At 39.1% G+C, this 27,385-nt stretch overlaps 1 protein-coding gene across 1 annotated transcript in view; it reads right to left on the reverse strand.

The window, feature by feature from the left end:
• The window catches only part of LOC126214856 (chaoptin), a 270,750-nt gene that overhangs the window by 32,150 nt on the left and 211,215 nt on the right, over nt 1-27,385 (reverse strand). Inside the window, exon 17 of the mRNA XM_049941491.1 lies at nt 5,288-5,523. Within this exon, the coding sequence (XP_049797448.1) occupies nt 5,288-5,523 (236 nt within the window). The remainder of the gene's footprint in view (nt 1-5,287; nt 5,524-27,385) is intronic.

The raw sequence follows: 27,385 nt of genomic DNA on the forward strand, positions 1-27,385 counted from the left end.
TGCCTGCGGCATCTCCAGACACGTCTTTAGTCTGCAATCTCATTGACTGGAGTAGAATTGTCTTCAGTGATGAGCCCCACCTCGAACTGTGCCCTCATGACCACCAAAGACATGTTCTGCAGACGACCTGGATAGTGATCGGATACCAACCTGTCACCCACAATACGACCCGACAACCAAGAGTGATTGTCTGGCACAGCGGTGCGTCATCGACTTTCTACGCTCCATTTTGTTGCCAATCATGGCAAACCTTCCTGGCCTCACATTTCAGAAAGATAAAAAAAATTCCCGCAGACAGTGAGAGTTTCTACTAATTTTCTTCGTACTTGCATGCTTTGGAGCATTATGGACAGGGCCACCAACCAGTTCGGCATTTTGACGATCTAACACACCAGTTGGAACGAATTTGTCACGATCTCCCTCAGAAGTACATTCAAAAACTCTATTAATCAGTGAATACCAAGCCGAATAACTACCTGCATATGTTCCAGAGGTAGACCATCCCATTAATGAGTTGCTCAATTTATGAAGTTCTTTCTTTAGAATCCAATTTTTTTCTTAGTTTCTAATCATTTGTTTGCTGTGCATGTACATCATATTCACCGGTTTCTGTCCTGTTCAAACAATTCCTTCATGTTGTGTCCTATAAGGGGAACGTCGCAACTCCTTTGAATTGCGGTGTTGGAGGAATCTCCTTAGAGTTGCATGGACATGAAAGAGAATTAGCAGGTCGGTATTACAGCAAATAAAACCAGATTGCTTTTGGAAGGTCCAATACCGAAACAAAAACTGACCTACTTTGGGTACATCCAGAAAAGACGCATTCGTTAGAAAAGACTTTAATGCTAGGGAAGATCGAAGGCACGAGGAGAAAAGGGTGGCAAAAGATGAGACGGGTTTGCTGTATCACAAAAATAATGGATTCCAACTTGTCTTTGAGGGATTGTGGAGGATAGAAGAAATTGACATACTTTAGTTCGTGGGTTCATGGTGAGTCGGGATCAACTAAACAACCGACAATAAACTATCACTACAATGCTTAATGCTATTTATTCTGTTTCTATCAAAATTCAATCGAGTAAATTAATTAGAAACCTATTACTTAAAAAAGCTGTTGCCTCTTCAGTTTTATTATATAGTTGCTGTTAATCTTCTATTAGTAGCTTAATATTTACCCGACTACAATGGAATTTTTTAGAGAAAATATTTTTTTCTTCTAAAAATACTCTGTCCTGTTTGTTGTACGAGTATGTGCTGAAAAGCAATGCCTAGTTTTTTCCTGTTATCAATATCGGTTGAGGTATTACGTATCATGCATATTACTCAGTCGACTTCCCCACTTCGCTGAAACAAGTTGCAAACTTCTGCCGCTAGACGGCTCCGATTTATAGCGTGGGAGATGGCGGTGTGTAACGTAACTATGTCGGTGCCTGAGGAATCGCGCGCTCTAATAGAGTTTCTAACCGCAGAAAACGTGCTGCCTATTGAAATCCATAGAAGAACGGAAGCTGTGCGCGGTGATGACTGTAGTGACATCAGTAACGTGTGATGTTGGGTTGTTCGTGCTCACAATGAAGGAAACGTGGACTACAATAGCTCAGTGGCATATCATTAAGATTGTGTACAGGCCACCATTGCAAGACTGCTGTACAGAAAACCGTGTGCTCGGTGGCTGCTTGGAATGCTCACTCCCGACATGAACCAGCGGATTGCAGATTTGTCAACTTCTTTTGCGACTTAAGCGTGAGGGTGCTGGCTTCCTTAACAATATTCTGACAGGTAACGAAAGTTAAGTTCACCATTTTGGCCCCAAAAACACGAGAGCACCAGCGGAGTTCTGACACAAAGGATTACCGACGCCAAAGTAGTTCAAAACCGTGCCATCAGCAGGTGAAGTATCGCTCACGGTGTTCACGGATCTTCAGTGTCAGGTGCATTTGGTTCAAATGGCTCTGAGCACTATGGGGCTTAACATACGAGATCATCAGTCCCCTAGAACTTAGAACTACTTAAACCTAACTAACCTAAGGACATCACACACATTCATGCCCGAGGCGACCGTAGCGTCGCGTTGTTCCAGACAGAAGCGCCTGGAACCGCTCGACCACAGCGGCCGGCGGTGCATTTATAATTTGTGCCTAAAGGCAGCAACATAAACACTGCAATATACTGCAAGACCCTCAGAAAATCGAAAGCACGAATTCGAAGAGTTCGTCCACTCGTGGAACATCCTCTCCTTCAGCACGACAACGCCGCACCACAGACCAGCGCTGCGACATGTGTAACAATCCGATGCCTTGGGTTCACAGCCATCGATCACACTCCACGCAGTCCCGAATTGGCCCCGTCCCATTCTCAAATGTTTTCAAAATTTAAAGAACAACTTCCATGACTTCATTTTGCTAGTGCTGAAGTGGTGCAAGCAAAGATGAGGTTGTGCCTCCATCATCAGTCAAATATTCTACAGTGACGGTATCAGCAAATTGGTCTCTCGTTGGGAGAAATGTGTTCATCATCCGGGTGGCTGTGTTTGGAAATAAAAGTGAACACATGAAGAATAAAAGTGTAGAATAAGGTTTGTTTTCTTTAAAAAGCTTTACGAGTTCTCGCATTAATTCGGCATTACTTTCCAGCACGCCTTCATACGTTTTTAGTTGTCACACGGCTTTATAAGAAACATTGCTACTTCCCAAGTAGTTGACAGAACTTTTAAATCCCTGAATCTACATATTCACATAATTTGTAGAGTCATTAGTGAGCTATATTTTTAATTTTTCTTTGATTTGGTAGGGATCCCTAATGTCTTGCCTTGTGTTAGGGGAAGCATGCTGAAAATCCTCCGACCAGAGGACATAACTCCATCCTGTACCCTAGAAGGGTAAAGGCAACATAAAAATGATATTTACATTGTGACTATGTAAATCACGGCTGACCTAAGACTCATTTTTATGATCAGCTACAAAATCCACTAACGAAGAAATGGATTGGGAAGTTAGTGTATGAATGAAAAGAACCTTAAATCGTTTCTCCAATATGTACGGTCATATAAGTTAGAAAATGCTCTTACTGCTCGCTTCTGTTGAACAAACACTTAACTTACTTCATATGAAAATGCGTGAAATAAGGTAACACTCTTGTCTTTTGGTCAACACAACGACAGTTGCTTCAAAGAGCGGGTAATTTCCCAGAATGATTGCCTATCGAAGTCGCGGGGTCCAAACGATATATATCGAACGTGCGCTCGTAAATCGATCATGCAACTCTGGTGGCGGCGTTACGAGTATGTTTACGGTGGTCACTACAGGAATGACAAAAGAAATGGCTCTGGGCACTATGGGACTCAACATCTTAGGTCATAAGTCCCCTAGAACTTAGAACTACTTAAACCTAACTAACCTAAGGACATCACACACACCCATGCCCGAGGCAGGATTCGAACCTGCGACCGTAGCAGTCCCGCGGTTCCGGACTGCAGCGCCAGAACCGCACGGCCACCGCGGCCGGCTAATGACAAAAGAAGAACGTTACAAAAATACCTGTAATTGCAAAGGAGACGACTTACCTTACTCGTCGTCGGTGTTGTCGTCATGTTAAAGTCGATTACGGTCGTCTGAATGGATAATTTGGAAGAGTCGAACCGTGTATTCTTCCCGATACTCGTTCGTTTTCCGCACTGTCCGCAGAGAAATTGTAACGGTATTTCAGCATCGAAACTGTTCTTACGAAGTTTTACCCACTTCACACCACCACAGTCTACACAGTCCCTTCCTCCCTCGTCCGGCAGTACTCCATATTTCCGACAAAAAGTCAAACAATTTTCTACGCTGGAAAAACATGGAATTAGATTTTTCCATTTGAGAGAATCCGCCGAAGAAACATCAAGAACACGAAGTATACCACTTACTAACGACATAAATCGCCTGGGTTTCTCTAGCAACTCACAAATAAGTCGCGGAGGTATGTAATTTAGAACAACTACGGAAACAACGGGAAACAGCTAAAAATGACGATCGCAAATAATTGATCTCAACTCCCGCCACCGGAATCGCATGATCGATTTACGATCGCACGTTTGATATATATCGTTTAGATCCAGCGACTCCGATAGGCAATCATTCTTGGAAATTACCAAAGAGCGTAACACGCTGAACTGAGCGGAACTGAGTGTACGACCTTCAATATGTTTACAGCTGAATTGAGTGTACGACCTTCAATATGTTTACTTCTGTTGCTAACAGATCATTACTGTTGGTATGAAAGCGCATAACCACTGAGTTGACAAAAGTCGTGGGACACCTCCCAAGGAGGTAGGATGAAGGCCTGGGGGAGAAGGCCACACACCCACCCTTTGACTAAGTGATAAAATACCCCAGTATTGGTTAAAAACAGTCTTGGTTGCAATTTTAGTGTTTTTATTTTTCAACGACGCGTTTCGCCTTATTTAGGCATGTTACTTAAAATCCGTATTGATTGGAAATTTTTTTTTTTATTCATATGACCGGTTTCGGTTCATTCAGAACCATCTTCAGATCTGATATTTCAGTTACATGTGACGTAGCATGTGAAAGTTGCTGGATTTGGACGGGTTACTCCTGTAACTGAAATATCAGATCTGAAGATGGTTCTGAATGAACCGAAACCGGTCATATGAATCAAAAAAAAAATTTCCAATCAAGACGGATTTTAAGTAACATTATAAAATCACTGATTGCTGTTATCCCATAAGACATTATGTCTATTTTTGCAAAATTATTTAGGCATCTCCAGGTTATCTTTTCTAGATGGACGCGAGAGGCACCAAATCCGCTCCTGTGTCTTGGAACGCGTTATGCAGATCTTGGTGCCTCTCGCGTCCATCTGGAATAGATAACCTGAAGATGCCTAAATAAGGGGAAACGCGTCGTTGAAAAATAAAAAAATAATAATATTGCAATCAAGACTGTTTTCAACCAATACTGTTAAGCGCTGGTTTGCTTGCTGTATGCCACATATGGATTGGAAGAATTTCTATAAAATACCCCCTCTGGAATAAAGCTAAATCAACCGTCGAAGCACTGTCAAGTAGCACCAGAAGTAGTGCCTCAGGGCGGCTGGATTGGGACAGTCCAACAAGATGTGGACCGCTGTCAAGCGTGAACTACAGCGACACCGAGTTGCCCATGAGTCAGCCAAGTATGGCCGATGCGGAGCCGGAAAAGGATAAAACTTAAGTGTGCAACACTTGGTAGTCGTGTATATGTATGGCATAAATATGGGTGTAGGAAGAAGACGGCAGTCGGCAGCTCACCCCAGCTGGCAGTTGCAGTCCCACAGGTTGTGCGCCAGCCGCAGGTCGTTGAGGAACATCTTGCGCGGCACGCCGGGGAACTCGGCGCGGTTCGGGTTGGAGAGCGAGCGCAGGGAGTTGTTGCGCACGTCCAGCGTCAGGTTGCGCACCCAGGTGGCGCGCTGGAACAGGGCCGCCTGCACCGCCGACACGCTCGTGTTGTGCAGGCCGAAGTGCAGCCGCGGGCTGCGCACGCCCTGCGGAAACACACCGTGTCATACAACTCTTTGTATCGGGTAGTGCACTAAAGGTTGCCAAGACACAGAGTATCGTATAAGTCACTAAACCCTAAACGTTCAGACGTGAGGGAATCAGATCGGTACCAAACGTTGTATATCGACAGAGTATCAACCAAAACTCCCCTGTAGTTTGTGCTATATGCTGTCGTCCAGGAAAACGTGGTGTGAACTGTAAGCAACCGTGCAATATAATTCATTGTATCAGGTAATATACTAAAGGTTGCCAAGATATATGGTATTATATAAGCCACGAACACTTAAACGTTCAGATGTCAGAGTCAGATCGGTACCAAACGATGTAGGAGGGTTGCCAGGAAGTAATCCACTGCATTTCTTTTCTTCAACAATTCTTTATTGTACATAATGAGAATGACATACACGAAAGATTGGTGTCTTATCTACACACCCTATTTTTCCACTTAATCTCCATCGCGTTCCATGGCCTTCCTCGGTTCCAGTCTTTTTTCTCGTGGCAGAACCAGTGCTGCACTGTGTGAATCACCTCCTCATCGTCCTCGAAATGTTCAAAAAATGGTTCAAATGGCTCTGAGCACTATGGGACAACTTCTGAGGTCATCAGTCCCCTAGAACTTAGAACTACTTAAACCTAACTAACCTAAGGACATCACACACATCCATGCCCGAGGCAGGATTCGAACCTGCGACCGTAGCGGTCGCGCGGCTCCAGACTGTAGTGCCTAGAACCGCTCGGCCACTCCGGTCGGCCCTCGAAATGTCTTCCACAAATAGCATCGTTTAACGGCCCAAACAAGTGGAAGTCCGAGGGGGCTAGGTCAGAGCCATGGTGTGGATAGAGTAACACTGTCCAACTCTGTTTTGCCATGTGTTCAGCAGTCGTCAGACTTGTGTGAGGCCAAGCGTTATCGTGTTGCAGCAAAACATCTCCTGGGTTGCCATGTCATTGAAGTCGCCGGAAGAGCATCTTGAGTTTTGTTAATGTGTTCACATATGCTTCTGAATTAATGGTACCGCCTGTTGGCATCACTTCGATGAGAATCACACCTTCACAGTCCCAGAACACGGTGATCACGACCTTACCGGCGAAACCAGTTGCTTTAAATTTTTTCTTCTGTGGTGAGTCGGAATGATGCCATTCCAATGACTCTCGTTTTGTTTCGGGCTTAAAACGGTGAACCTAGGTATCACCACAGATATATTATGTGGCAGGCGTCATTAGAGCACAGTTAATAAAGTCATTTCTTGAAATAATGGATAAACTAGGCACTCATTTTTCGTGTTTCCCACGCTGGTCTCGTTGTGAACTCATGGCTCAATCGTCGAAAATCTAGGTAGTGATGATTGCAAGCTCGGATGCAAAGAGGCCTAGCTGTTATTCTGCTATATTCAAAAGTTTTATAGATGTGTTTCATAAACCATTCTTGAAGATTAAACTTTGGAAGTTGGGACAATGGTGATGTAAAAAAGTAATCAGCACTTCGAATTTAAGTTACACTTCTTTTTTATTACTTTTGTTGCAATATCACGTAACTTGTTACAAAACATCACTTCACAATATAAAATATACTTGAAAATATCTTCCTCACTGTTAAAGTTCACATTTCATAAACTGACTACAATTTGCGTCTTTTTAACATGACGACCAAAGCTTGACTCTCTAATAACCGCTCACGCGCCGAAAAATCAGAGTTACATGTACGTCAAAGATCACAGTGCCTAAAGAAAGAATACACAGAAGAATAATATCATTGCAATATATACATATCGATGTATGGAAGTACCTCTACATTAATGAAACCAAATCTGAATGTTGTCACAGAAATACAGGTATGTTAACTATTTTACAGAAACACAGTAGAATATTGCTGGTATCGAGAGGTTGAGGTGAGGTGCCGTAATGGTTACGTAATTCAAGTACCATTATAAGGTGCAGCGCCAACTGCCGAGTCGTGATTTATCTGCCATCGCGAATGACATCAGCTCGCTGCAACATGTCAGGTGTGACAGCCGTGGATGGTCTCCCTGTCCTCTACAAATCGTGGAGCTCCGCTGAACCGCCTTCTGACGACCTCACCCTCCGTGCCCAGAGACTAACTGTACTCCTGTCGACGGCAGATGCTCCATACACTTTGCACAAGCGTTTGTGAATATTCCCCACAGTTTCTTTCTCTGCAGTGAGAAGTTCAATGACGGCACGTTGCTAGTAACGTACATCACCCACACACACCATTTTGAAACTGTCCTGCAGCTACGCTACCTATCGGAAGTGATGGAAGCTTGGCGCGCTCACTCAGGAGATTTCAAATATTACATACGTAACGTTTCGCATTCGTAGCATTGTTTTCAGCTGAGAAAAAAAAATGCGGTGCATCACTTTGTCGGCAACCCTCGTATATCGACAGAGTATCAACCAAAACTGCCGTGTAGTTTGTGCTATGTGCTGTTGTCCAGACGAACGTGATGTAAACGGTAAGCAGCTATGTAAGAAAATTCACTGTATCAGGTAGTGTACCAAAGGTCGCCAAGGCATAGGGTATCGTATAGGTCACTAACACCTAAAGGTTCAAACGTCACAGAGTCAGATCGGTACCTAACGTTGTATGTCGACAGAGCATCAACCGAAAGTCCTGTATAGCTTGTGCTACGTGTGGCTGCCCAGGAGACCGTGGTGTAGGCTAAACGGTAGGCGAAGAGTTACACCTGGGCTAGGAGCACTGGAAAACTGTGACCGCGAGCGTCTGTCGCGTATGGCTCTCGTGGGAAAGTAGGTAAAATTTCGAAATAAGTTCCATCAGAACACTAAATCTAGACACAGCTATGGCACTCTTCAAATCAAAAATAATACCGATACTGGCTTATGGGATAGAAATCATATGGATACACCTAAATGAAAAGAACTTAGAAACACTGGAAAGAGTAAAAGCAACCTATATCAAAAGAGCATTAGGGGCAGCAAAAACCACAAGATCAAGATTAGTTTACCTTCTCGCCCGAGAATCTTTCCTCATCGAGCATCTAAGGACAATGTTCTTACTTCCCAACACATCAGCACCGGAGAACCTACTAAGATCACTACTCAAGAAAAGAGAGGAAGTACCAACGGAATTCTATGGATCCGGGGCCATGATCAACTGCACTTGGACAGCAGCACATGTTGAGATGAGACACATACTTACAAGACTCGCAGTACACGGATTCCACCATGAAATTTGTGCAAATACAACATACCACGAGCCGTCAAACCTTTGCAAGTGTACACTATGTGGACAGTCTTGTGAGAGATACCATATAGAAATATGCAACAAGAGGACCAGATCAATTAGAGACTATGCAATAAATGGTTCAAATGATAATCTGATATACTACCTGCACTGAATGTATCTACTAAGAATTATGCAGACACTCAATACATCCTTGTAATTCACTCTCAAACGATTATAATGAATAACTATAATGGCTATTTTGCTGCAATAAATATATATATAATATGTGTGAAACTATTACGTGGGGCATCGTGTTTCTGACATGTAAAAGGAGTGTTCAGAGTTTGTAGCAATGTTTCATTGGCAGTCCGCTTTCGCTTCGTTTATTTGAAAGTGGGAAACGTATAGACTACATTTGTAATTTCACAGAATACAGATAAACAATCGGAACAGAAGACTAAACAAACAGTTGCATCACACTTGTGGAAGTGCTAATAGTAGCAATAATAATTCTTCATCTTCTTCATTATTACACTTTTTACTATTATAATTATAAATATTCTTATTATTATTATTCTTTCTTTTCTTAGGCATTATGTCTGGTCAGAAATGGAAAGTGACGCGGACCTTGATCAAGCGTGACTTCCTTTTAACTGTACGGTATATGTTACACTGCATTTAGGAACTTTCAGGTAATTGAACATGTATCAATAATTACAGATTTCTGTAGTTGTATATATACGTTTGGATGTAGCTGTATTGCGTTGATGTACTGGTGGATATTTTGTGGTATGACTCCTGTAGTTGATAGTATAATTGGTATGATGTCAACTTTATCCTGATGCCACATGTCCTTGACTTCCTCAGCCAGTTGTATGTATTTTTCAATTTTTTCTCCTGTTTTCTTCTGTATATTTATTGTATTGGGTATGGATATTTCGATTAGTTGTGTTAATTTCTTCTTTTTATTGATGAGTATGATGTCAGGTTTTTTTATGTGGTGTTGTTTTATCTGTTATAGTGGTTCTGTTCCAGTATAATTTGTATTCATCATTCTCCAGTACATTTTGTGGTGCATACTTGTATGTGGGAACATGTTGTTTTATTAGTTTATGTTGTATGGCAAGTTGTTGATGTATTATTTTTGCTACATTGTCATGTCTTCTGGGGTATTCTGTATTTGCTAGTATTGTACATCCGCTTGTGATGTGATCTACTGTTTCTATTTGTTGTTTTCAAAGTCTGCATTTATCTGTTGTGGTATTGGGATCTTTAATAATATGCTTGCTGTAATATCTGGTGTTTATTGTTTGATCCTGTATTGCAATCATGAATCCTTCCGTCTCACTGTATATATTGCCTTTTCTTAGCCATGTGTTGGATGCGTCTTGATCAATGTGTGGCTGTGTTAGATGATACAGGTGCTTGCCATGTAGTGTTTTCTTTTTCCAATTTACTTTCTTTGTATCTGTTGATGTTATGTGATCTAAAGGGTTGTAGAAGTGGTTATGAAATTGCAGTGGTGTAGCCGATGTATTTATATGAGTGATTGCTTTGTGTATTTTGCTAGTTTCTGCTCATTCTATAAAGAATTTTCTTAAATTGTCTACCTGTCCATACTGTAGGTTTTTTATGTCGATAAATCCCCTTCCTTCTTCCTTTCTGCTTAATGTGAATCTTTCTGTTGCTGAATGTATGTGATACATTCTATATTTGTGGCATTGTGATCGTGTAAGTGTATTGAGTGCTCCCAGGTCTGTGTTACTCCACTTCACTACTCCAAATGAGTAGGTCAATATTGGTATAGCATAGGTATTTATAGCTTTTGTCTTGTTTCTTACTGTCAATTCTGTTTTCAGTATTTTTGTTAGTCTTTGTCTATATTTTTCTTTTAGTTCTTCTTTAATATTTGTATTATCTATTCCTATTTTTTGTCTGTATCCTAGATATTTATAGGCATCTGTTTTTTCCATCGCTTCTATGCAGTCGCTGTGGTTATCCAATATGTAATCTTCTTGTTTAGTGTGTTTTCCCTTGACTATGCTATTTTTCTTACATTTGTCTGTTCCAAAAGCCATATTTATATCATTGCTGAATACTTCTGTTATCTTTAGTAATTGGTTGAGTTGTTGATCTGTTGCTGCCAGTAGTTTTAGATCATCCATGTATAGCAAATGTGTGATTTTGTGTTGGTATGTTCCAGTAATATTGTATCCATAGTTTGTATTATTTAGCATGTTGGATAGTGGGTTCAGAGCAAGGCAGAACCAGAAAGGACTTAATGAGTCTCCTTGGTATATTCCACGCTTAATCTGTATTGGCTGTATTGGTGTGGTTTTCCAATTTTTCATTACTATGTTTAGGAACTGTATCAATTTAGGATCTACTTTGTATATTTCCAATATTTGTAGTAATCATGAGTGGGGTACACTATCAAAAGCTTTTGGTAATCAATGTATGCGTAGTGTCGCGACCTTTGTTTAACTTGATATGTCACCTCTGCATCTATTATCAGTTGCTCTTTACATCCTCGTGCTCCTTTGCAACAGCCTTTTTGTTCTTCATTTATAATTTTGTTCTGTGTTGTATGTGTCATTAATTTCTGTGTAATGACTGAAGTTAATATTTTGTATATTGTTGGTAGGCATGTTATGGGGTGATATTTAGCTGGGTTTGCTGTGTCTGCTTGATCTTTAGGCTTCAGATAAGTTATTCCATGTGAAAGTGTATCAGGGAATGTGTATGGGTCTGCAATGTAACTGTTAAATAATTTAGTTAAATGTGAATGTGTTGAGGTGAACTTCTTTAGCCAGTAATTGCTATTTTATCTTTTCCAGGGGCTTTCCAATTATGAGTAGAATTAATTGCTTGGGTGACTTCATGTCGCAAAATTATTACTTCAGGTATTTGTGGTATCATCTTGTATGTGTCTGTTTCTGCTTGTATCCACCATGCATGCCCGTTATGCTGTACTGGATTTGACCGTATGTTGCTCCAGAAGTGTTCCATGTCTCTAATATTTGGTGGATTGTCTATTTTAATGTGTGTGTTATCTATTGTCTGATAAAATTGATTTAGGTTTGTGTTGAATGTTTGGTTTTGTTTCCTTCTATTTTCACTTTTTTTGTATCTTCTAAGTTGTTTGGCCAATGCTTGTAATTTCTGCTTCTTTTCATCTAATTGCTCTATCACTTCTTGTTGTGAGATATTACCTAACCTTTTTCGTTTTCTTTTTTTTTTCGAGATTTCATTTCTTATAAATTGTGTTAGCTGTCCGATGTCTTTTCTCAGTTTTTCTATTCTGGTCTGGAGCCTGTGTTGCCATGCTGGTTTTGTGGGTTTCTTCTGTGTGTTGGTTGGTTCTGATCTCTGCCTAGTGTGTATATTTAGTGTAGTGAGTGCTCCTATATAAACCAGTAGTTGTAACTCTTCCATAGTTTTATTTTCATTTATATTGTTGTGTATGATTGTGTTGATAGTTGTTATTGTTGTTTCGACTTGTGGGTTATTTGGTGGTCTATGCAAGAATTGTCTAATGTCTGTATTTGTGTCTTTGTATTCTATATACGTCAGCTGAAATTTTTCTTCTATATCTAACATGTGTGTCACTTCATGTTCTATTTGTGCTTGTTCTGGTGGCTGTGTTAAGATTTCGTTTTCCTCTGATTGTTTAATTGATGTGTGTTGTTCGTTGTTTGTTTGCTCTTGATTGTTTGAGTCCATTACCATATTTTCTTCTCCTTCTGATTGCACATTATTTTGTTCCAATATTTGATGTTTTCTAATTCTGACTGGGGTATCCTGTTATTTTTTATTATTACACGGATCTGATCAGCTGGTCGTTGTTCTGTTAAAAATTTTAATTCTGGGTATCTGGTAATAAAAGTTGTGTATACTTGTGATCTGTATCCAGTTGTGTTGGTTCCTAAGTTTGTTGCTTGGTTATAACACAACATGAGGTGTCTGTTAACTTCATCTGACCATCTCATCCTCTGTCTTTGTTTTCCTTCTAGGGTGGTTGCAGGAAGCATATCCTGCAAAACACCTCTATTTGGATTTAAATCATTTTCCGTGTGGCTAGCAGTGTCATTACCATTGTGGACGGGCATAGGGTTCAAGCGTCTTCCCTGACCATGACAGTGCTTGTCCGAGGCTTCATTAGTTCTGTCCTGAACCAACTAATGACACTAAAAGGGGGGTTAGCCCTATTAGTGGTTTGTTCTTTTCGTCGCCTTTTACGACATTATTATTATTATTATTATTATTATTATTATTATTATTATTACTTCCCCATGTTAACGCAAAGGTATCTTTATTCTTCTGTTCCCATTTATTCTGCGAAACTACAAATGTACTCTATAGGTTTGCTGCTTTCCAGATAAACGAAGCGAAAGAGGATTGCCAGTGAAACATTGCTATAAACTCCAAAAAGATCTTTTACATTTCAGGAAAATTTGGTCTCACGTAACAGTTCCACAGCAGCTGACATGACCAGATCTTGACCTCGGAACCCTTGGTACAACAATCTGCAACCTACCTCACGAGTTTTGGTTGATGCTATGTCGACATACATTGTTTGGTTCCGATCCGAATGACTGACATCTGGAGGTTGGTGTAAGTTTTACGGAAGTCACAAATTTATACAGAAGCTCAAAATTTAGTATGAACTTCAATAGTTTTCACAATGAAACTCTGTTTTGAAACTTGTTAAAAAAAGTCGAAGATATTCTGGTCGTATGTAAAGTACAGTAGTGGCAAGACACAGTCAGTACATTCATTGCGCGATTACAATAGTGATGTAATGGTTTTCTGAAATTCCTTCACTGAAGAAAAAGTAAATATTCCAGAATTCGAACCAAGAACAAGTGTCAACATGAATAATTCAGAAGTAGATATTCTCGATGTTACGAAAGTGGCTTAAAACAGTAAAGGGAAGACCTCTGGTCCAGGTTGTACGCCAGTCACGTTCCTTTCAGAGTATGCAGATACAATTGCTCCATACTTAGCAATCAGTACAACCACTAGCTCGTAGAAAGATCCGTATCCAAAGACTGGAATGTTGCACGAGTCACACCAACACCCAAGAATTAACCCAATGAATTACAGACTCATATCACTAACATCGATTTGCAGTAGGATTTTGGAACATACAATGTGTTCGAACATTATGAATTATCTCACAGAAAACGATTTATGGACAAATAGCCAATTCCTTTTATTGGGAGAATTTTGGGAAAGTGTATCTGATCTGTAAAGCGAACGGCTTATAGAACGCTAGTGCAGTCCATTCTTGAATACTGCTCGAGTGTTTGGAATCCCCATCAAGTCAGATTAACGGAAGACGTACCATTGGCAACTTCCTCTTTGCTTTTGTGGTAAAGCGGAAGAGAGGTAGGGGGTACAAAGGTCCTTGTGCCAATGTCCTGGATTCAATTCCGAACTTCTCTGTAGTGTTTTGTCAAGTGTGGGTGTGCGACACTATTGATGGTGATCTGTCCTTCGGATCAGGATGTTAACTTCACCAATATTCTTACACTCATGGCTGGTGTACTTGCCACCTTTATCACACCTTAATTTTGATACTTTCAGATTGAACTGATTTTCACTTTCTAACGCATATTTTCTTATGAATCTTGCAGCCTCTGACTTGTGTCTTAACAGACAGACCACACAAAAATGAATAAAATCATCTAATATTGTCATGTCCATTAAATATTGGTGTCTCTATCTTTCCAGAGAGATTAGTGTGTATTATTTCAGGTATCTTGCTCTTCCTTTTCTCACAGCGGAAAATGACTGTCGCTTGCTTAGCTCTCATACAAGTTTCACACATTTTTTTTGCTAAACATATAATAACAAAATTCTTGTTTTTCTTACTGTGTTAGTAGTGACTACAGTCCCGATTTAATGTTCACTTCATATAATCCATTTTTGGTTTTGTGTCCTTTCAAAATGAGTATTTTATCTTTATAGATCCAAACAGAATGTTTAATAAACACAGCTGTACAATCATTTTCAGTGATAGCATTCACAGACATCAGATTTCTACTCAGTAAAGGAACACACATAATATCTTTGTGATGCAGTTATCACATACAAAGTTGCATGTTGTTATTTTCAATGACCTGCCTTGCTTGATAACTTTCACAACCCTGTCATAGTCTTTCATATTCGTTAACTTGTCCACCTCATTACTTATATGTCCTGTACATGCACTGTCACCAACCATGACTGTATCTTCGTTCTCTTTGGCTTCTTGTGAAATCTTTTCTTTGTTACATTCATATGCAATAAATGCACTGTCCTCATTTATGTCTTGTTTACTGTTTCCTTGTGTGACTAGATATTCTTTAACCCCTTCAAAAGCAAAAAAGGGTATTATTGTGTTGTCTTTGTTCTTAAAATAACAATTTTATTCTTTGTGGTTTGTCCTTTTGATTGAAGGACTTTAAGGATATCAATTTTGTTTCTTGAATTTCGTTTTTATTCTAAAAGTAGCACTCTTGTTCTTGATTATTATTTTTCTTGCTTATAAATCAGTTTAATCCTTCTTAGGATTCTTGCACTCTCTTGCAAAATGTTCATGACCACAACAATTCTTACAAATTAGATATTTTCTTTTATTTTTGTTGAAATGGAGATCAAAAGCAGTACTCTCTTCTTGATTACTTTTTAGTCATTCCTCTTCTCTTACAAACCTTGCAGTTATCAAACAATGGAAAATCCAGGATGGAATGTAACAATACCAGAGAAGGAAAGTTGCTACTCACCATATATCGGAGTTGATGAGTCGTGATAGATACAACAAAAAGATTCACACAATTGAAGCTTTCAGCCATTAAGGCCTTTGTCAGCAGTAGACACACACACATACATGCAACTTGCACACATATCTGCAGTCTCAGAGAGCTGAGACCACACTGCGAACAGCAGCACCAGTGCATGATGGGAGTGGCGACTGGGTGAGGGTACGGAGGAGGCTGGGGGGGGGGGGGGGGGGAGGGGGAGAGATAGGAGAGATAGTATGGTGGGAGTGGTGAACAGTCAAGTGTTGCAGTTTAGACGGAGGGCAGGAGAGAAGGTGCAGAGTGGGGAGGGGGGAAGTAGCGGAAAGGAGAGAAATAAAAGAAATTAAAAGACTGGGTGTGACGGTGAAATGATGGCTGTGTAGTGCTGGAATGGGAACAGGGAGGGGGCTGGATGGGTGAGGACAGTGACTAACGAAGATTGAGGCCAGGAGGGTTATGGGAACATAGGACGTATTTCAGGGAAAGTTTCCACCTGCAATTCAGAAATGCTGGTTCCCACCAACACTTATGACATATCTTCACTTGTTTAAATGCACAGGGACTGCTCATCAACCCCTCAAAGTACACCTTCTGAGTGTAGAGTTTCTACCCTATACTATCAATGCACAAGTCATATGCCCACTGCAAGAGAAAGTAGAAGCTATACTTAATTTTCCACAGCCTGCAACAGTTAAAGAACTATGACAATTACTTGGTGCAACAAATTTTTACTATCAGTCTGTTCACAACTGTGCCCTCCTAGCTGCATCAATGAAACAGTTCTTGCATGGTTCACGAAAGCCAAAGGACAACCTCCAGTGGAATAGTGAGACCAAGTTGGCATTTACCAAGCTGAAGACTCCCTTCACAGAAGTTACACTTTTAGTGCACCCATATCCACAGGCACCTGTCATCCTGAAGGTCAACATGTCTGCAACTGCAATTGGTGCTGCACTGCAACAGCAAATAGATGAGCACTGGCAACCCTTAGCCTTTCTCACAAAAAGTTCATCACCATCTCAACAAATATGGTCCACTTATGATTGGGAACTGAATGGTGCCTATGCTGCTATCAATGGTATGCATAACAGTACCAACACAGAATAACTAGTTTCATTTTGTGAGATAGGTTAATTTAAAAAATTTGCCAGGTGTGAATAGCTCTCATGAACTGTGAGCTCTGTGCCAACTTAGTTATGCACACAGACGGTCGATCCAACTGGGGAATCAAGAACCCCTATGATTTTTGCCTGTTATTGACACTGATACTGCCAAGATATCGGTTTTGGGAATTCTGAGACTTTTGAGAATGTTTTAAGTCAAATAATAAAAGACAGAAGAAATATTATTTCATGTGATATAATTAAAATTAACAATTTTCTAATTTTTTTCCTTTACTTGTACTATAAATTTTTGCTTTTTACTAGATTTCATGATTCTACATCATCAGGAAGCACCCTATTGCTTTAATGACCTACATTGTGTCTCTTAGAAGCTTTCATTTACTACACCACCAAGGACTACAGACAATCATGAGTGACATAAATTTCTACTTAAAACAGCCACGTGGGGTAGCCATGCGGTCTGAGACGTCTTGTTGTGGTTCGCGCAGCTACCCTGTCGGAGGTTCGAGTCCTCCCTCGGGCATGGGTGTGTGTGTGTGTTGTCCTTAGCATAAGTTAGTTTAAGTTAGATTAAGTAGTGCTTAAGCCTAGGGGCCGATGACCTCAGCAATTTGGTTCCATAGTCCTTACCACAAAAATTTCTACTTAAAACATCTTTCTCAGATGGACCAACTACATTAATGACCATGTGCCAATTTCACTTCCTTATTACTTGATCTTTTCTTTGTATCTAGTACTCTTTCATCTATTCACTATGTTTTTTTCTTCCTGTCTTCTGGCCACTGGCCTTTATTATACTCTGTAATCTTTCCATATTCAATACTTTTTTTTTACATAGACATGTCTCTGTCAGCATCTGTCTCAATAGCCGTACAGTCAGTGCGGCTGACTGCCACACAGAGGGCCCAGGTCCAGTTCCCAATACTGCCAGGGGTTTTTCCTAAGTGGGAGAACAGGTCACACACAGCCTCATGATGCCTAGTCAGGAGCTGCTCTACCAAGTGGAAGAGGCTCCAGCTCACAAAAACTGATAACACCTGGGATAGTAGTGTGCTGACTCCACACGCCTCCATACCACATCTGATGATGCCACTGGCAGACGATGACAACAGCACTGATGGTCCTGAAGATAGAGTTTGCATTTTACTTATCTGTCAGTTGCTGCTTCACCTTTTATTCTATTTCTTTTGTAATTACTTTTCTGCTTATGGACCCAACTTGTTGTTGAATTTTTATCCCACCAATATTTCTAGATTTCTTTGGTTAATCTTCTGCCATGAATTTGAAATAAATGCCAAGAAAATACTGGTCTACTAATAAATTTTATTAAAACAACTCACTAACGAAGCTACTCTCACATGTGATGGAATCAAGGAGTCCAATCATACACAGGCCACTAGAATAATGTTCACATATTGCATTGGAGAGACATAACTTTTTGTAAAAGTGTGGTCAACAGTGGTTGAAATGGGCCCACTGTATTTGTAAATGATATTACAAAAAAATATGTTTAGGAGCCTCATGGAAGAAAAGCTGCCAGTTGTATTGGAATATTTTGTTTACAGGACTGAAAATATTCCTTCAAAATGACAGGAACTGTATGCAGTCAACTCAAATGTAACATACTATATACCAATTAATACACGAGTTGCATATTCACTGCCCACCAAGACAATGGACCATAATTTATTATATTTTCACCTGTGAAAACATTTGAAAAGAGAAGCCAATGGAAAGAAAAACTGTATCTATACATACTGGTGTGTGTGTGTGTGTGTGTGTGTGTGTGTGTGTGTGTGTGTGTGTGTGTGTGTGTGTGTGTGTTTTAGTTTTACAAGTAATGCTGGAAATACATATGAAGAATTAACTACATTTACTTAATTAAAACTGTGTGTATGCTTTATTTTAATTCACTGTTTTAAGAAGTACCTGTGCATTCTCGGGCGTTCCTCAGCACCGTACTTTGAGTGTACCACCCAGATAGCTGTAGCTCTGCACCACCACAAATTAATACATGTTTGTATAAACGTTTTAACTGGAAACAACTGGAAACTGTCCAGTCTTAAGTTCAAAGAAATATTAACTTTTTTTCTGAAATATGTCTTTCAAAGCAGTGATGTATGCTGACAATATTATATTTATCTCTCCCCATAAAGACAGAAATATTATGGAGCAATTGAACTAACTTATGATGGTGAATGTAACTTCTCAGTTTGTTTTGGGCAAATGAATTAATATTATGCAACAGCAAAATTAGGAGGATAGTATCCTCTCTAAAAGTTGCAACTAACAACTGTCATGGTAAAGACCCTGTCAAATTATTGGGTGTCTGGCTCAACATCAAACTGAACTGCAATGCTGACACAGATAACTTATGCAAAACTATCCTGTGTTTGTACCTCATAGGAAATTAAAACCAGTCATAGTGGAAAACAACTATGTCTTGTGTACTGCGCCTTTTTCCGCAGACACCTCACCTTCATGTACACTTAAATCAGTTGGGATGTACATGAAAAAAAACCATACATCTACATTTGTAGAACTAGGGACAGAAACTCTTTCAATATTCCCTGGGATATACTAACAAATACAAAAAACCTCTTGCATGTAGGATAATCTCTTATTAACCAGTCATCAAGTTGAATTAAGCAGTTGTAAATTAAGGGGTTCAGAAGGGCAATATCCTCTTGGTTGAAAGAAAAAGCTTTCTGCATTGTTAATAAATTTGTAAATAATAATGTAAGTGAACTATTAACCTTCCCAGATAGCCACATGCATTAAACTGCCCAATTCTGGCTCCGAATCAAATCTGCCCAACACATTAACGATGGGGGCCAGTGAGTTGGCATGCACAGATGTAGTTATTAGGCAGTTTGTCTCATCCACTTATGTGGATATTGAAGTGGTACTCATGTCCCACCTCAGTTACATGATACACAAACTTTTATATATATTTAAAAAACCTATCTCAGGCTTGAACATGGTATTCACACTAGAAGTGGACAGATGGGGAGGGCAAAGTCCATTCCAGTGGGAGTGGTGACATCATGAAGGGCCTCTGGCCATCAAATTATCACTAACAATGCCAAAACCCATATAACAGTGCTGATCCCATAAAGACATGGAGTCCTGCTGTGGATGTAGTAATTTGTGTTTGGGTGTCTATGTAATTGTATATGTGAATGTGTGTACTACTGCTATAAAAAGAACTAATGCTCAAAATATAGTGTGAATACTGCTTTCTGTTATGTGTTACTGTGCTCCATGCATCAATCTGCTATAGGTGAGTGGTTACCTTCCCTAATTTTAGCCAATACAGCACATGTTTAACTGAAAAAGTCTTGCCCTGTACAAGTATGTAACTATAAAATTATGTACTGGCCAAGAACACCTGTATTTAAAAAGGTATGGTACAATATATTACAGGTATATGACAATGGATGATGTCTTGGAGAGCTTGAAAGATGCCTACAGGTTTAAAAAATAAAATAAATTACACTAAAAATACTTATAGAGAGAGAGAGAGAGAGAGTGTGTGTGTGTGTGTGTGTGTGTGTGTGTGTGTGTGTGTGTGTGTGTGTGTGTGTGGAGGGGGAGGGGGGGGGGGGAGAGGTAGTATGAGAAAAAGGAGAAAAGAATGTCAGTAAATGGATTACGGACTTGTGAACTAATCTGTTAGGAAGCCATAGCAGACAGAAGCAGGCCTGTCTGAGTGCCTAAGAATGTTAACTTCAGTGCCTGAGTGGATAAGAAGTAAAGTGGTTTAGCCCTGACTTTGGCTATGTGTACAGGGAGCAACTGTGTGCCAAACCAAGTGTTACAATGTACCCATTTTTCAGAATTGGCTCAGTCCTTGGTAGGGTGAGTCACTTTGGAAACACCATCAACTGATCCACTGTCTCAGTACATGCACATCAAATAACAGTCTCCTGTTATTGTTTTATTGAGTATGACTGAATACGTCTGCTGTCATCTTCAAAATTCTCAACAGTTATTTTAATTTTACTTTAATGAATGCTGTTCCTGTCAAACATTTTAAAGGACCAGTGGAAACTTGGGATATAGATGGGTGTAGAATAACAAATACACAAGTAATCCGTGGAGTAATAACACTTTATCGAAGACAATGTACACAAAATATCCAGATGTGAACAGAGCACAATGATTACTAAAGAGACAGAGAGAGAGAGAGAGAGAGAGAGAGAGAGAGAGAGAGAGAGAGAGAGAGAGAGTCTACAAAGTCACTCTTGCTGCTCAATGATATTGCATTATTGTTGTGGTTGGTAGCTGCCACAGACTAATGTCTCACTTAGCCCAATGAAATATTTTAACTCAATAAGAAGGAGCCACTAAGTATGACAGGGCAGACAGCATATTTTTGGGTGTGCTGCTGGCTTGATAATTCCAATTTGCTGCACAATATTTTACAACTCAGCCAGCTGTTTTCAGAAGGAATTCTACACAAGGTTTTTGCATGTGCTCACTAATATATATATATACAAATACAAATATTTACAAATGTCTGCTTGTGTCTGTGTATATGCGGATGGATATGTGTGTGTGTGTGCGAGTGTATACCCGTCCTTTTTTCCCCCTAAGTCTTTCCGCTCCCGGGATTGGAATGACTCCTTACCCTCTCCCTTAAAACCCACATCCTTTCGTCTTTCCCTCTCCTTCCCTCTTTCCTGATGAGGCAACAGTTTGTTGCGAAAGCTTGAATTTTGTGTGTATATTTGTGTTTGTTTGTGTGTCTATCGACCTGCCAGCGCTTTTGTTTGGTAAGTCTCATCATCTTTCTTTTTTATATATATATATATATATATATATATATATATATATATATATATATATATATATATATATATATTTGACGGAGATGAACTTCATTGGCACGGCGGAACTGGCAGAAGAGGTGACCTTGCTTTTTGGGATACTATAAAAGCTATCGTGCATGGTTACTTGAACAAAGGGCACGACAGTTCCACAGGTTGGTGGCAGTAACCCTACAGCATATGTTCCACATGTTAGTGGTGGCTGATCTATAAAACTCAGAAGTGGAACTCTGAGCTTAACCAGACTGAAATCTCAATTTCAGTCACAAACCCATTCCAAATAAATCAACGTGGATACAGCACATTCAAAGACAAATTACCCCAGTGGGTCAAATCCCAAGGTTGAAAAACCACAAGTGGTCTATTCAGATTCTGAGGAGACCACAGAAGTGTGCACGGAGGTAAATCTGAGTACCTCAAAACCCCGTAATAACAAAATCAAACCAAAATCGAGAATTTGGCTAATGACATTTAATGTAAATTCTCTCTTAAAAATGGGAAAACTAAAAAACATCCTGGACAAATTCAGAGAACATAAAATCAAAATTATTGCATTTCAGGAATCACGATATACAGATGAAAATCCTTTTGATTCAGAAGGATACAGGATATACAAAGGAAAACCTGGAAAATGATCATGGCAAATTGTCCACAATTTGGAACTGGTTTTATAGTAGATACATCAATACCTGATTTAGTCATGGCTTTCAAATCTTACTTGGGTCGGCTCTCCACAATGACAATAAAATCAGCTAATAAGATATACACCCTAATCAACGGACATGCACCAACTAACATCACTAACAAAAACAAAGAAGAAGAAGTAGAAGAATTCTGGAACCAGTTAGATAATATTCTCCACAAAATCCCAAATAACCATGTCAAAATCCTTACAGGCAGTTTCAACGCACAAATTGGTAAAGAAAAGAAATATCGATATTGGGTAGGTAAATGGTCAGGGCATACACAGACCAACCGGAATGGCATGTGACTCATCGAAATCTGCAAAAACCATGATCTATTTTTCAAATCAACATTTTTCAAGAAAAGAGCCTCAAAAACCAAAACTTGGATCTCACCTAATCCATTACTGGGTGAATATCAGTTGGATCATGTAATGATCTCCCGCATAAATACAGTAGAAATCATGAAACTTAAAGTCCTTAATGGACTGGACCTAGATTCCAACCATTACCTAACAAAATTCTCCCTAGATGTCATTCCAGAAAAAAGAAAATTCACTAAGAAATCTCCACACTGTAAACATGATGTACAAAAGATAAATGGTTATGAACAATTTACAAAAGAAAGACAAAATTTAAAACCACAAAATTGGCAACAACTGAAAGCAGGAATTTTAAAAGCAGCTGAAACTGTAGCACCGCAAACAAGAACAGGTAAACACCCATGGTGGACAGATGAGTGTGACCAACTGATAAATCTCAGACAACAGGCGTAGCAAAATTGGTTGTGCAACAAAAATCAAAAGACCCGGGAAGATCTCAAAGATACCAGGAAAACAGTCACAAAATCAATACAATCAGTCTGTAAACAACACAACGACAAAAATTTGCAAGAAATAGAAAATGATTTCAAGAAAAACAATTCCCAAAATTTCTACAGAGTATTCAAACAAAAATTAACAACATATTCTCCTCCACCACTCCAATTCAAAAATGAACATGGGGAAATTGCCCATACCAAAACCATGAAAACTATGAAATTCTTGAAAAATACTTTTCTAAATTACTGAATTGTAGAAAGCCTGCAGAAAAATTTGAGTTCCATCATACACAACGAAACCTGGGCTCAGAGCCAACAAGTTTACAGGAGATTAAAGACATAATTCAGTCACTGAAAAATATCAAAGAATCAGGAGAAGACCAAATTATTGCAGAATTATGGAAAAATGCAGGAAAAATCTTATTGCAAAACTCAAATAAATTATACATGAAATCTTGAAAACTGAAAAAAATTGGCACAGATTGGACGACAGAAATCATACATCCTCTGTACAAAAAAGGAATTAAAACAGACCCCAACAACTATCGTGGAATCTCTTTATTGTCAATAACATGCAAAATTATGTCTAAAGCCCTACTAAACTGAGCAGAACCTCAGCTGGATTCAAAACTAGGCAAATATCAAGGTGGATTCAGAAAAGGTTGATCATGCGTAGAACAAATCCTTAACTTGAAAAACTCGATGAAATATTTGCATAGTACTTCATACAAAAGTTATATGATTGCATTTGTTGACTTTAAAAAAGCATATGACAGAATAGACCGAGAATATCTTTTTGAAGTGTTAGCAGAATTTGGACTAGATCAAAAGACAACAAACATCACAAAAGAAACACTCATGGAGACCAAATCCAAAGTAAAATTTATGGTAGAATTGAGCACAGAATTTGAAATAGACACAGGAGTATGACAAGGGGATGGACTGTCCACAGTGCTCTTCAACTTTGCTCTTGAAAAACTTGTTAGAGAATGGAAAAAAGGAGGTGCACCAGCACACAGACTGGGACCAAAATGTAAGGGCATAGAATGAGACTGTTTAGCATTTGCTAATGACATGGCACTGACTACCCAAGACATTACCAATGCACAGAAACAGCTAGAAATATTGCAATAGCAGGCAGCAAAAATAGGATTACAAATTTCATTCGAAAAAATAAAATTTATGACTGACATTAAAGATGCACCTTCTGATCTAAAAATTGGTAATAATTACATCTCTCAAGTAAAAGAATTTAAATATTTAGGTGAATGGATTGCAGAAAATTGTAACTAAAAAAAATCTGTCAGATCAAGAGTCCAGAAAATGGAGACAGAGTTTCAGCTAACAAAAAACGTTTACAACAAAAAGAGTCTCTCGTGGAACTGCAAAATACGACACTACACAACAGTAATTAAACCCGAAGCTCTCTATGCATCTGAGACACTAAACCTTCAACACAGAAGACTAAAAGGAGAATTAGAAGTGAAAGAATGTAAAATAATGAGGAAAATCGTAGGACCAAGAACTAAAGATGGTGTGCATTATCCAAAACCCAATGCAGAAATATATAAAAATATCTCCAAAAAAACAGACACAATGTGCATGAGAAGAATCCAATTCATGGGGAATTTAGAAGGAATGGACTCAAACAGGTTAGCACACAAAATCCATACATTTTTAAAAAACAAAACAACAAGACCAAACTGGTACAAAAAGACAGAAAAAGACCTGAGAGAATTAGGGTCTCTAAATCTACATGACAGAAATTAAATCAGAAAAATCACAAACACATGGGGTTTTGAGGAAGAAAAGAGAGAAACTAACCAACATACGTGGTCTACGCAATGAAAGCTAGCCCATTCATTGCTTGTGAAGGAATACTGGGCGAAAAGGAAGGCCAACAACTGTTGATTACACATGTCCCTAAGTGATCCATCCGCGAAGAAGAAGAATATATCTTTTTGACTTACACCCACTTTAATGGACATCTGTTTTTAAGCACCTGTGTTCCTTTCAACATACATCCCATCAGGGCTTTTGACTTTAGTACCAGTGACTATTTACAAAGGTTCTAGTATATGGAATATGTTTTCAGATGTGTGACTGACTCACAGACATTTTGGGTAATATAAGAGGTGATCAAAAAGTTCCAGTTTGAGGTTGTTGCTGAAGTGTGTACGCAATCTAGTGCTATTGTGATGCAGTATATAACTGACAACATGTAGGTATGGGGCTAATGTGTCATTTATATCTTTCTGACATTTGTGTGGTAAATGCAGAAATGTGAGCTTCGGTGACATCATTACCACATGTATCCAAACAGTACCAATGTGCTGTTATTCCTTTCTTGGCTACTGAAGGACAAACACTGGTATACATTCAAGAATGTATATGGGGGCATCATTTATGTTGAAAACCACTGTTATGATCTGGTGCACAAGGTCTGTGCTAGTTGTGATTTGACAGAAGACACTGGTCTATCTGGGAGGCTAGCTTCATCCATTATACCAACTCTAGTAGGCGACACTTGAGCACCTGCCCTATAGTCCTGATCTCCCACCATCTGATTATGACATCTTCAGTCCCTTAACAAAGGCCTTAAAGGGTTGACGATTTCTGTCAGATGGGGATGAGCAGCAGGCAGATACGGACTTCTTCACTCAGTAGGACATGTTGTTTTACCACATGGGTATTTTCAGTCTACTGCACCAGTGGGGTGATTGCCTCTGTGTTTGTGGTGATTTTGCCTTATTGGCATACTGATTCTGGACTGTACAGCCCTCAGACAGAAACTTTTTGATAGCCTCTTTCGAACCAAGTAAGTTGTCCTAGACAGTGACTGTTCATCGGAGACAAAATTAATGTCACAAGTGCCACAGGAAATTTTAACAAAACTGGTACTATTCTCCTGTACATAAATTGTCTGTCAGGTATTGTGGGCAACAACCTAAGACTCTATATTGATGATGTTATATTGTATGGAAAAGTGTCATCTTTGGCTGACAGTGAGGGAATTCCCTATTTCTTGCATTATGTTAGAAGGAAGCACATTGGAAACCTTACCACCAGGATATATAACAACATTCTGAAATCTAGATAAGGAGGCAAAATCTACATGAAACTTATTTTTATGTCCTGTGTAATACCAGAAACCAAATATCTACTCCTTAATGGCTCTTTTTGCTGATAATACAAATCAATTTCAGCTGAACTGTTATACACACTGTCACACTAATTACAATCTTGAAATTCTTAGCCTCACTTCCTGAACTTACTCCCTGATGGCTTCTTTTTAGAGTTGCAAAAACGAGTTTTACCTGAGCTGATGTCCACAGATCCAGTATGAGAGGAAAAATTTATTTTAATGTAGATTTTTTCCCCTTTTCTAGAGTTCAGAATAAGGTTATGGTACTCTGCTGGTAAGATATTCAACAAGCTCCCATGTAACGTAGAGCAAGAAATTGGGAGTCCCTACTTATTCAAAAGAAACCTAAAAATTTAGCCACTCTTTCTATTTATTACCTGAACATTTAGGTCCAGGGATTGAAAAATTCTGTTGCCTATACAGCAAGCAGGAGTCTTTGTTATAAAGTTATGAGCTGACAAACACTGCATTGCCTGGGCATTCATTTTGCCAATCTTCTATTACAAACAAAAACAAAAAATGAACTCTGACATGAAATATATATATAAAAAAATATCATTTTCATGTATTTGTGAAAATATCTTTCAAACTATAAAAGAGTTGTACAAATTAATATGCATAATGTACAAATGTATAAATACAATATCCAAATTAAGAAACATAGTATGCAAAAGACAAATTCTATGCAAATTTTATAACTCCGTGCTTGATTATAAGCACTATATATAGTTACATGCTCAGCCAGCTGAGCGCAGCTGCTTTGCGAGTCCACAACATGATTTTGTAAATGCCTCTGTGGTGACGCTTTTCCATAGCTCTGTAAATGGCTATTGTTTCCACCTAAAGCCATTTGTGCTTCGCTGTTGAAACATGTCAAAAGTGCCAGGGCTTTATTTAAGTTGATGTAACTGTCCGAATGTTTTAGTAGTAAAGAATAAATGTATTAAAACTTCATGCATGATGCAGAAATTTTGTTAACACATCTCATTGTTCATGACATCATATCTCTTGAACTGTGTGTTGTACAATGGCATATTTGTGTATGTACATTCAGCAATGTATGTAGATATTATCTGTGAAATTTGTCGTGTTTATAGTAGCAAAGAAGTAATAAATTTAAAGGCCATGTATGATGTGGCAGTTTTCCAGGCATCTCAGTGTTTATGATGTTGTATCTCTTTATCTATGGTAGGTGGATGATTCTTACTTCCACAGCCATTGTTACCTGACAGCAACGGATATGTGT

Source organism: Schistocerca nitens, chromosome 12, assembly GCF_023898315.1.
Source record: "Schistocerca nitens isolate TAMUIC-IGC-003100 chromosome 12, iqSchNite1.1, whole genome shotgun sequence".
In the NCBI taxonomy this organism is placed as follows: domain Eukaryota; kingdom Metazoa; phylum Arthropoda; class Insecta; order Orthoptera; family Acrididae; genus Schistocerca; species Schistocerca nitens.